The sequence below is a fragment of the Lynx canadensis genome, chromosome A2 (assembly GCF_007474595.2).
Source record: "Lynx canadensis isolate LIC74 chromosome A2, mLynCan4.pri.v2, whole genome shotgun sequence".
NCBI lineage: Eukaryota > Metazoa > Chordata > Mammalia > Carnivora > Felidae > Lynx > Lynx canadensis.
The window spans coordinates 36,295,056-36,307,301 of NC_044304.2; the positions used below are offsets into that span (position 1 = coordinate 36,295,056).

Consider the following 12,246-nt stretch of genomic DNA (forward strand, 5'->3'; position numbering starts at 1 on the left):
CTTTTGCTGATTCATGACAGCCCTTGCCCAAAACAAGACAGAAATGTTCAATTTCTGTCCAGTCAGTCTTCTTCATTCTGCCAGCAAGAAAGGTAATGATTCTTACAGTTTGTGTTGGAATCCAAAACAGGAGACTCCTGATGGTGGTAAAGAGCAGGAGCCCTGGAGTCCTAATTCTGTCACTCTCTAGCTATGTGACCTAGACAGTAAGCCACTTGCTTGCTCCAAGTCTCAGCTTTCCCATCTGTAAAATGGGGATACTAACAGCTGCCTATCATCACAGGGTTGATGTGATGTATATTAGGAACAATAACAATGCCATGTAACATTTACGGAGACCCCGAACCCAGAAACCGGGTTCCAGAGAGGTTAGCTAGCCACAGTTCTACAGCAAGGGTCTGGGCCTGGATTTGAACCCAAGCAGTTAGATTCCAGAGCTCCTGTTTTCACTACTGCCTCCCCATTGATGTAAGCACTGGGCACAGCACCAAGCCCACGGGAGCTGCTATTTTTATTATTGTAACTGATGTTACAGGTTCTGGAAATGGAAGAATATTTTAGAGCTTTTAAGTGCTCTAGAGATATAGGACCGAGGCCGGAAAGTACTTTAAAGTCTTTGATTTTTTTCTCCCCTCCCTCATTAACTACTCTTAGGGACTCCACAAAAGTTCCTTTCCCATGGGAAATAGCTGCATTTTTTTTTTTTTTTTTTTTGGAGCACAGCTGTAAGTTGTGAATTATTCCTTCCCATTTGAAGCTGGGTGACAATGTACTCTCATTCTGACCCAGCACTGAATTGCAAATTGTAGTCACTCACTTTTTCTTACAAGCAGAAGTGCCCTAATCACATGGTTATTCGGTAACTTCCACCTTTCAGGATCTTAAGAAAAAAGGGGGAAAAAAAAGGCTTTGCTTTTATAAACTCATTTGTGGCTGGCTCAGTGATAAAGCCTTGAGCCTTGTCAGCTTTCAGGAATTCTCTGCGTTTGTCTGTGTTCTGTTACCCAAGCAGCTTGTTATCTTTGCAGCTTAAAGGCTGACTTGGGAATTCAGACTGTCACCTATTTAAAGAGAATGAAAGTCCACCCTCCCCTCTACTATTTTAATTAACTTTCAGGGAGCAAGGTTTCCTACTGGTTATGATAATGTTCATTTAAAATACTCTTAAGGAAGCATGGCAGGAAGCTAAATAAGAAGGGGAGGATTGTTGTTTTTTAAAGGCATTCCAGAAGAAGAGTTTGAGCAAAGCCACGCAGGGGCGATATGTGGAGGAAGGAGAAGAGAGGCATGAACAGATGTGAACAGCAGAGTATAGGAAATTTAAGTACATCATATAGACTAAGTAGAGCCTCGAGGCCAGGTTAGGGTGTTGGAGGATCTCTGCAATGGGAACCCGAGAGATTCTTAGAAGGTGAAAATGATGATCCCATTAATGTCTGGGGAAGATAACTGGGGTCTGTTGTGGGTGGTTGTGGGTGATGGAATCAGAAAAGACCCAGGAGATCACTGGCTCTGGGACATTGTTCCCTTGGGCCTGATTTTCCATCCATTAATTTGTTAAATGGCAATAACATTTGTGGTGGGGACTGAATAAAATCACGCGTGGACTGTGAAAATAATGTCATCGAAAGCACTCAAACTATACACACAGAGCTCTCCAGTCGGGTTGAGTGGAGGGGAATGAGGGCTGAGAAAGCAAGCACTCTGATAGAGGAAGAGAAAGGAGCTGACTGACAGACGGAGGAAATAGGTGGGAGGGAGAAGGGGAAATCCTCAGCGATGATTGAAGAGAGAAAGGTGATGTCATACAAAGGGAGACAGGGAAGAGGCGCTGCTCTGGGGGCTGGGATCCTGGTGGGTTCAGCTCTGGAAATGCTGAATTTGAGACAGCCAGAGATAATTCACAAGGAGTGGGTGGGCCAGAACAGCATTAAGTAGGAGTTTCCGGGCACCTGGGTGGCTCAGTTGGCTAAGTGTCTGACTCTCGATTTCTCTCAGGTCATGATCTCACAGTTCACGGGATCCAAGCCCATGTGGGGCTCTGTGCTGACAGTGTGGAGCCTGCTTGGGATTCTCTCTCTCTCTCTCTCTCTCTCCCTCTCCCTCCCTCCCTCTCTCTCTCTCTCTCCCTCTCCCTCCCTCTCCCTCCCTCTCTCTCTCTCTCTCCCTCTCCCTCCCTCTCTCTTTGTCTCTCTGTCTCAAAATACATAAATAAAGTTAAAAAAAGAAGTAGGTATTCAATCACTTTTTTAATTGAGAAAGCCACATCGCTCTGGTCTTGGAACTTACTCAGTGACATTTTTGGAGGTTCAAACCTCAGTGAGTAAACTCAGTTTAGTTCTAAAAGCCAAGAGCTACAGCCACCCACATGTAAACCAACAGAAACGTGGAATTCAGAATGGCCCTTGAGGTAGCCCTTGACAGAAGGCCAAGTTCCCTGGAATGACATGCCCGCATCTATGTGTCATTGTGTCCTCAGTGCCTAGACTGGGGCTGACACATTTTAGGCATTCAATCGATGTTACTGGATAAAGCTATAAACTTTGTATAATTTTAATTTAGCGATCAAGAATGTGCAAACTCCATTTTAGCACGTTGTACTCTGCCTTTTTAAGGAACATCCCTCTGCCTGTTTCGACCTGAGAAATATCCTATAAGAAAATAATCACAGATAACCACCTCCCAACTATACCAAGATGTTCACCACAGCATAATTTATATACCAAACAATTCATATTTGAAGCAACAGGGGGGACGGAAGGAACTATTCGAAGCACTTTGCAAATATTAATTCATTTCATTCTCATAGCAATGCTACAGGGTGTATACTATGAATATAAGTTCCATTGTGCAGAGGAGGAAGTTGAGGCCTGGGCACTTTAAATAACCTGCTCAACATTACACAGGGAGTAAGTAGTAGACGTTGGCATCTGAGTAAGTCTGTCTGATTCTATGTCTTTGCTTTAACCAATACGTAACATTGCTTTGAGGTACTTAATTTTGCCTGATTGTCTTAAATTAGTTTTATAACAAAACTTTGGAGGAAAAATATAGTCTCTCCACTCAGAGGAGGAACAATCACATCACAGGGAGGGGGTGGGTGGTAGCAAGGAATCACAATTCTGCCTCATTATAAACCCAATGTCAACAGTTCACAGTACCTTATTCTTTCCTTTACCCTGGTCAGCAATCACTAATGCTTGCTTGCAAAACAATCTGTACTTCCAAAGTTGTTCCACACCATTCATCTCCTCAAAAACCATCCTGCCAAGTCACTACTTTCATTAATCCCAATTTACAGATGAGGATGCTGAGGCCCCGAAAGGACAAGCGGCTCACTTAGGGTCATGTTGCTAGTTCCTTGGTGACCGGTCTCCCATTCCTTCTACTCCTCAGTGTGGGTCAGACAAGTTCAGAACAGTGTCCTCCAGTTCATCAGCCTAGTAATCACTCAGGAAACCAGCAGGCACAGAGCAAAGTTAAAAAGGAGGATTGGTTCGGGCTTGGAGCAACTAACTCACCAACCTTGAAGTCTTAGGGCTAAAAGGTCTAGACTTACTACCAAAGGACTTTCAGTCCTAGGCAAGAGATCTTCCCTAAGGAAGTTTGTGACATCAGCCTGTCTCTTCTGTTCTTCCCCTTAATATGCGATTCAGCTTGTTCAAAACCACCTTGGTCCCAAAAGTCTCTTCCCAGGTTGCCAAGAGACAGGACAGGATGATGATAATGAGGAAGGCAATAATGACACTAGAATAATTGATAATAATAGCCAAAGTGTACAGAGAGCTTACTCCATGCCAGAAACTGCCCTGGGCAATGTTTACATACATTTGATCTCCCAATCTACAGCTGCTAATCTAGGGGGCAGGTAGCATCTTCCTGATGAGGAAATGAGGCTCAGAGAGTGTCCATCACATGCCTGGCAGGCAGAAAATGGAGAAGGAAGGGTTAGCAGTTCACAGACTGCAGAGTGAGCTTCTGGCCCTAAAGCCCTCATTTATCAATCAACTTCAGACTCACCCCCTAACATGATGACTGACATTCCTCACATGTCTGATCCTCCTAGGGAATAGGGCTTCTCCAAGAAAGCCAAGCGCGGAGAACCCAGCAGCGTCGTGTCAAGGATCTAGAAACTAATTTATCCTCCTCATATCCCAACATTTCCTTTTAATTAAAAACAAAATTGGCATTTATAGGTCTTCCTGTTTTTTTTCAAAGCGTTTTTCCTAACTTGAACACAAATTAAAAAAAGAAAAAAGTAACACGGTGCAAAACAAAGTTAACGAATGTGGTGAACGGATCATGGCCTGTTAAGTGGACTCCTCAGTCATTTTCCCAAACTGAACAGGCAGACTTGGAGGTTCTGAGGTGAAGGAGTACTCCGTGACTGGAGGTTTTCAAGCTTGGAAGGCATTGTTCGGTAAGCAGTCCCTTAAGGAGCATACTATTCAAAACCTTGGCTGGGAACGAGTACTAGGTGATCTGTAAATAATCTACGGGTAAAGTTTACCAGGAGTGGAACATTAACGTGGAAGAGGTGAGGCTTTCGATGGGTCATTGGCCTGTGGTCTGTTCCTAATTGGAGGCCCTGCTTTCGCCTTTAACCGTTTCTGCTTCTCCAACTACAGCTACTGTGTGAAAAGGACAGAAAGGAGCAGGTAGAGCATGAATTCAAATACAAATACTCTGATGAGGTGGCCAGCTAGGCAGTTAGAACCAGTAAGTGTCCTGGTGGCGACAATACAACTGTTAGGTCAAGTGTATGAAGGGTGAGGCCCCTTCAGGGCAGCTGCAAAAAGAAAGCCCCTATTAATCCCTTAACTAAGCAGCTGATAGAGTTTATCTTTTTGTGCATGTGTTATAACTCTTCCAACACAGGATTTTTTTTTTTTTGTCCAACACAGGATTATTATAAGTTTAAAAAAAGCACAGCCTACCAAAGCTTTTTGCAGATTTCTTCATCTTGCTAACAGATAACAGAAACTAGAACTTTGGAGGGCTTCTGTTTACAATTCACTGTCACTCTGGCTTGAAAAATGGTAAGAAAGCTTCATTGCTGGATTCATTCACAGAAAGAATAGGTCCCTATTTGAAGAGGGAAGAGATCTCAGTCTCCTGCTCTGAGATCGACTTTCTTTTGAGTTTGCATCCATTGTTATTTAAAGCAACAGCATTCAGCTACGGTTCAGCTAGGGTTATTTTGCATAGTAATATCAGAAAAGGAAACATTACCTGGTATAATCCCCTTTGGCTTCCTGAAATAAAACACAATGATAGACGATCAATATGTATGTATGTGGATTAAGCGAATGAATTTCACTCTGGGTCCCGTTTCCCACTTCGAGTGCCTGAATTTTGTTTGGAGGAATGTGCACGAGGAAGCTTTCTCTGTGGCCAGGGAGAATGTGGCACTGGTGAGAAAACATTAGTATCCATGAAATATTTCTTATTCTTAACAGAAGAGACAGGTATATCTGAAAAAGCATAGATGACTAGGTCTTCTTTTAGGTTTCTAAGATCACGTGATACATGCTTGTTTATCCGAGAAGCACACTTTTTAGTCTGGACGCAGACTTTTTAAACGAGGGTGTAGGTAAATCAACACATGCTATTTGTTTTCTCTTTTTAAACAAGCATGGAACACGTTGGATTTCTCAGCTACTACTGCCTTTAAGAATTAAGGGGCTCTTTCACTCTGCCTCCAGAAAATGCAGGCGAAAGTTACTCAATTTAAATGAAAATTACAGCTGTTGTTAACAATTGCTGCTTCCCAAATCCAAGTAACCCAGGGCTCTTTTCCTGAAGTACAGTCTTAATTCTTCTCCCTCAGAACAGTCTAAATTTCATTTTCCTTTGCGACATCCCACTATAGCCTGCGCAAGTGACGCTCAAACAGAAAACGGTGGCTCACGTTTTTCATTGGCAAACAACCAGCTGGCTTAAACATCTATCAGCCAACTGGCCCATGCGAAAGTTTCAGAGTTGCAGGCGGTTCGCAAAAACCAGCAAACAAAAAGGCGCGGGCAAGAGGCAGTGTGCTGATTCTTACCTGCAACACAAGTGCGGCTAACTTGAAGATGGTTTCGCTGTCCGCTTCGATTTGCCCCTGTTGGGGAAAAGAAAAGTATCGCTGAACAAGGCTGCCCTAGGTTGTAGCAAATGGCTGTTGAGTTGGGGAAGCTGTCACAGCTTGGCACCTCCAGTTTACAATCAAACGCAGATCATACCATTGCAAGGCAAAGGGAGGGGGGCATGGAGGGACGCATCCAGCGGTCAGGGGAAGCCACAAAGTGTGTGTGTGTGTGTGTGTGTGTGTGTGTGTGTGTGTGTGTGCGTGCGCGCGTCTGTTTCAGAGAGCAGTATTCTGGAAGAAATACAAATGACTCTGAGGCTGAAAATTCAGACAACTTCCCAACGAATAATTTTTATCCCTACAAGTTCATTGTTAAGCTCTGAAGATTTTCTTAGATTCATTTGGTGTTTTCCTGAGATCTTTTTTTCCCCCCTCTGTGTCACTGCATGGTTATTTTGGTATACCCACAATGCAACTATTACTAAAAATATAAATTCACTACTGCATCAATGACACATTATTGAATTAACACGCATACACTTAGAGATAAAATGTAAAGCCTTAAGAATTGATTATAGCAAATACTTAGAGAAGACTAAAATTCTGTTCCTTTATATTGAAGTTTGATGACTCTAATTTATTATTTTACCCATTATTTTATTTTTTCATCCTTTAAGATCCCCCCCCCTCCAGAAATATAGGAATTCTGGACTTTGGAAAACAGGAATGCTTTTTCAGCAGCCTGATAGAGATGCATAAGTGTGTGTGGAGGGAATATTGCCTCTATCAATAATACTCACACATGCCTTCATTTATTTTGTTAATAAATAATATGTGACCATATACATTAACACCATTATTGCCTCATGTAATATATTGCAACAACGAGTCGATGAGTGGTATAGAAGGATCTTTATTTTTTAAAAAATTGTGATATGCTAGCTTGTGGGCATTCACACACACTAAAACCATTCCATATAACCTTAAGTCTTACATAATTAGTACTTGAAAGTGCATATTGTTTGAGATCATAGAACTCATGAGCCTAGAAATGAACCCGAACTCATTATTTCTCCCTTCTACCCGTTGAATTTGGGCTGCAGAGTTTTTTTAGTTAAACCAACAGCATTAATGGTGAGTAAAAGTAGCTTTAAAGTAAATGCACACTAGGTAGGTTTACAGAGCAGTTAGCTCACTGAGGATTTTGGAAAGGATTACGCTTTTCTCTCACGTTTCCAAGTGATTTGATTGGGGTTCTCAAAAAAAAAAAAGGAAAAAAACCAAAAACAAATAATAATCATTCTTCTAAAAGCCATAAAATAAAGAAACCAAAAACCTAGGGCATTACAATGTCAGCTGTGATAATTATCTGTGTTTCCCTTATATTACAAAATGAAAACAAATTATTTTCATCCTGTAACATCTAAGTTTCCCTTCTGAAACCTGAGGAAATGGATTTACTTTAAAGTTTTTCCTTTAAAAGCTGACAGGTGGGGCGCCTGGGTGGCGCAGTCGGTTAAGCGTCCGACTTCAGCCTGGTCACGATCTCGCGGTCCGTGACTTCGAGCCCCGCGTCGGGCTCTGGGCTGATGGCTCAGAGCCTGGAGCCTGTTTCTGATTCTGTGTCTCCCTCTCTCTCTGCCCCTCCCCCGTTCATGCTCTGTCTCTCTCTGTCCCAAAAATAAATAAACGTTGAAAAAAAAAATTTTTAAATAAATATATAAATAAAAGCTGACAGGTCCAGAGCCTTGGAATTCAAAGCTCGCTTATAATCTCTAGAAACAGATTACAAAATCAAAGAAAAGTCAGGCTGGTTGTAAGCATCAATTGCCCTCTGTCTTTCAGTCTAGAGAGACAGTGGTTTTCTAACCTGGTGAAAGATGATGAAGCAGCTAATCCAACAGGTGAGATGAGTGTTGATAGAGATTAAATTCTAGAAAGCTGAAATTCCTTATGTTCAAAGAAAAAAAAAAGAAAAAACTCATGCAAAGGGAGGGGGGTAATGGGGAGGGGGGAGGAATGCTCAAAACCATCTTTGAGTTTGAAATCATGCCCGAATTTACAGTCCAGTTTGTCTTAAAATCTTACAAAAGAGAAAAAAATTGGATTATTTTGGACATTAAAATAACAAAAGCTAAATACAATTTATTGAAAACCATGACCAACTTCCTCTGGCCCCCCATGACCGCCTCTGCCTCTTCAGAACCTTAGGTGAGTCATCCAAACAATATTTTAGACACTAACTTTTCAATTTCGTAAATGGAAGTTCAGCAGATAAAAAGGCCTCAGACAGAAACTCTTAAGAATGCTGCCAAAGAATTCTCTACCTTAGAAGGGTCATTAAATATTAAAAATGATCAAATGAGGAGCTGAAGCATGAGAAGTACCAGGCTCAGGCAGCTCCAGAAGAGTGGGGAGGCACATATGCAACTCACCTGTGGACTTTTATTCACCCATACTAGTTGCCCCAACACAATTCTGATGCAGGAGGGTGACGGAGGGGTGCAGGGGTGGGGCCTACCAAAATCTCGTTCCTGGGAGAGAGGAGAATGCATGGTTTGGCCAAGCCTTACATTCTTTTATCTTTAAAAAAATTTTTTAAAGTGTTTATTTACTTTTGAGAGAGAGAGACACAGAGTGCGAGCGGGGGAGGGGCAGAGAGACAGGGAGACACAGAATCCGTAGCAGGCTCCAGGCTATGAGCTGTCAGCACAGAGCTGACGCGGGGCACGAACCCACCAACCGTGAGATTATGACCTGAGCCAAAGACAGACACTTAACCGACTGAGCCACCCAGGCAACCCTAAGCCTTACATTCTTTTATATACCTCAGCCCCTACCTCACCTTCCTCTTAACCACTCTTCTGGAAATACAATGCAACATATTTTGAGTTCTAATACTGATTGCCAAGGTTACTTAACTTGTGCATGGAGCTCACCAAGCAACAGACCAAGCAAAACTAATATTATCTGCCTGGTTCTCAGCAATTTCATATGGTGAAATTTAATTAAGACTTCTAGAGAACTCCAGAATTTCATGCATAAAGTGAAAATGCTCTTTAGAAATTGCCGTCTGCCCGGGGATGGAAGATTTCTTTTACTTATAACCATGGTAACAGAGGTAACCTTATAGGTACTGGGCAAGCTAACATCGGAGAGGGATCTCCTCAAAGAGATAGGTAACGGGATCCTTCAGTGGGTTTCCATGACTGTCAGGGATAAACAAAGAGGAGCAGAGAAGTAAGTCAGATGATGTGGCTGAATGCACAAGGGTAATACGAAACAGTATCAAGTCTTGGTGTTCTACCCTCATGGCTAATTTAGCTGGCTTACGGATCCAGTCTCTAGGTCACTAGGTTCAGGATCCATGTTGGACATTTTATTTTGTGTTTGGCTTGTTGGCTCAGTTGACCAAAACATCTTGCTAATGAAATGAGAACTATACGTTTTGATTCACAAGGAGAAGAGAATAAAAGAAAGTTTTAGAACTTGAAAAAGCATTTAGTGAAAATATGACTCCTATTATTCTGTAGATGATGGCACTGAGAATCAGGGACATGAAGTGTCCTACCCAACCCCACAGCAGATGGTGACTCCAGGCTCTTTCGAGTCCATCGTGGCCACTAGTTACCTTTCTGACTCCAACGTAAAGCTCTCACCAGGAATCTTCTAAAGGTAGGCTTTTGGCAAAAACTATAATCAGGTAAGACTGAAAAATGACTCCAAATGCCACCTCCACTGCTGGTGGGTGGTAAGTTATCATTAACCATAAACGCCTCATAATAGGAATGGGAAAATTCCTTGTGAAGACTCATCTGTATCGATGTAATACTTCATGGAAGCTTATTCTGCACAACAACAATGGGCATGAATCACTTGCTCACAAATACTTAGGATCTAGAACTATTTGACAAACTGTTGGGGGAAGCCAGCTTATTGCCAAGTATATTACTAATTATCTAGCTATTTTAGGGTTAAGTCTATTAAAAAAGGCAACTTGAAGAACACCAACAAATAAATATATGAGAAACGAGAGGAATGGAAAATCAGCACTTGCAGTCATCATACTGCTGATTGTTCAGATAACAGTTTCCAATAAACAAAAACTATTGGGTGAAAGTTTGGTGAGAAACAGGACAGGGTATTTATATAATCACGAAGCATCTCTCTATTGGGGAAATTTAATTACAAGAGGGAAAAATGGTAGCTTTTCAGTGGAGAAACCTGACAGATACAATCTTAACGAAGTGATGAGACATTACCAATAACTGTACAGACCGGCCTCCTGATGATATGCATTGAGAAGGACATAACGTCACTTATATACATGTCTGTACTGGTAAATGTAAATGTTTCACAGCCAGAAATGGGGAAGGGGGGGAACGATCCCTCAGTTGTAGCATTTGTGGATTTCCATGGTGCAAATACCCCCACCACAGCTGATTTCAAGCTAGCAATAGTAGCTTGAAGTAGCTACCAAGCTACCGATATGACATCACAGGACACGCTGCTGGGAAGAGATGTGAGAATCGGCTCTTACAGCAGGTACTAGCTGGCTAGCACACCACTGGGTGGTACTGCAGCCGAAAATACATCACTAGATCTAATCACGAGGAAGCGTGAGACAAACTCAAATTGAGGGACATCCTATAAAATATCTGTCCCACAGCCTTCAAAAATGTAAATAGGATCAATGCGAAAGAAAGGCTGAAGAACTGTTTCGAAGGAAAGGAGACAAGGCAGTCGTAACAACCAAATGAAATGTGTCATCCCATGTCAAGAGGAAAAGTTGTTACAAAGGGCACCCCTGGGAAAGTTGGAGGGTACATTAGGCTACAGTCCAGATTCAATTGTTAAATGTTGTAAATGTGATCATTGTAACAGGGTTCTATAAAGGGTGGCTTTGATCTTAGGAAATACACAATGAATTATGTAAGGATAAAGAGCATAACTTACTCTTAACTGGTTCAGAAAAAAGGACACATCCGTGGGCAGGGGGAGAGAGAGCACACGTAGCAAAATGTTGACAACTGGTGAATTTGGTTTGATGGGCATACTGCGTTTTTGTGCCATTCTTACAGCTCTTCTGTAAGTTTGAAATGATTCTAAAATAAGAAGTTTGTAAAAAACTGACATAATTTCCCAGAGTGCTGGCTATCTATTTGTCTTGACTGCCTGGTACCCATCCCTGTTTCCGGGCAGGATGTCCCAATATCACAGTCTTTTCAGAACCACTTCTTTCCCCACTGGCTTACATGCAAACACAATCATCTTTCTGCGGACAAGTGACAGAAGCTGGTCCAAAGCCACAACCAGGGATTTTCCAAATTAGGGCCAAGGGTCTTGCTGCGTCTCAAGACAAAGTTGGGAAGATGTGAACCAGAGGGAATCAATGCCCACAGATAGAGAGAAAGGGACTTCCGGACATGGGTAGTCAACTGCATCCACTGCTCAGCCAAGCCAGACTTCAAAGTCTGGTTAAAACTCAAAAGTTGGCAAACACAGTGACTTGGGTGCTCAGATGCTCTCATTTTGATTTACTACTAAGCCAGCAAACAGAGTGCAAAGAATAGATGTGAGAAGTGCACAAATGAGTGAACGGATATAGCTCCCTGGAAACCTCTTAATTCCTTCTGTAGACACATCTACATGGAGGAGGAACCTGACAGATCAGAGAATTCTAGAGCTCTGGACTCACTGGTTTCAACTATTAGCCTGTTTGCGGGGGGCGGTGTGCACATCAACACTCAACACTTACCTACTATCTTACAAGGCAGTTCTTGCTGAACCATAAAGGCATACTCCCCGGGGCTAGTTCCTGTCTTTTGGGATTACTGTGCCCCTAGGAGACCAGGCCATAACTACCACATCTGCACCCCACATTCCCCTTGTAAATGAACCAAACACTTTGTCCTTTTTTGTCCAAGCTAGTTGTGAGAAGTAATGTGTCTGGAAGCTGGTCTCAATGATACATAGTAGTAATGTTTCTGGTATATTTTCCATTTTGTTCCTTGAGACCAGAGCTTGGCAACCTTGGCGTAACTGACATTTTCAGTTAATTGTTTTTTTTGTGGGGGCTATCCTGTGCATCATAGGGTATCAGGCAGTGCCCCCGGCCTCTATCCGCTAGATTCCAGCAGCAACCCCCGCCCCCCCAAGCTGTGACAACCAAA

The 12,246-nt window shown here is 42.4% G+C and overlaps 1 protein-coding gene across 6 annotated transcripts in view; it reads right to left on the minus strand.

Annotated features, from left to right (window-relative positions):
• The window catches only part of FRMD4B (FERM domain containing 4B), a 325,040-nt gene that overhangs the window by 65,572 nt on the left and 247,222 nt on the right, over positions 1–12,246 (minus strand). For all 6 annotated transcript variants that reach the window (XM_030307219.1, XM_030307220.1, XM_030307216.1 and 3 more), the window contains 2 exons: positions 6,050–6,106; positions 5,233–5,255 (listed from right to left, as the gene is read on the minus strand). In XM_030307219.1, the coding sequence (XP_030163079.1) occupies positions 5,233–5,255; positions 6,050–6,106 (80 nt within the window). The remainder of the gene's footprint in view (positions 1–5,232; positions 5,256–6,049; positions 6,107–12,246) is intronic.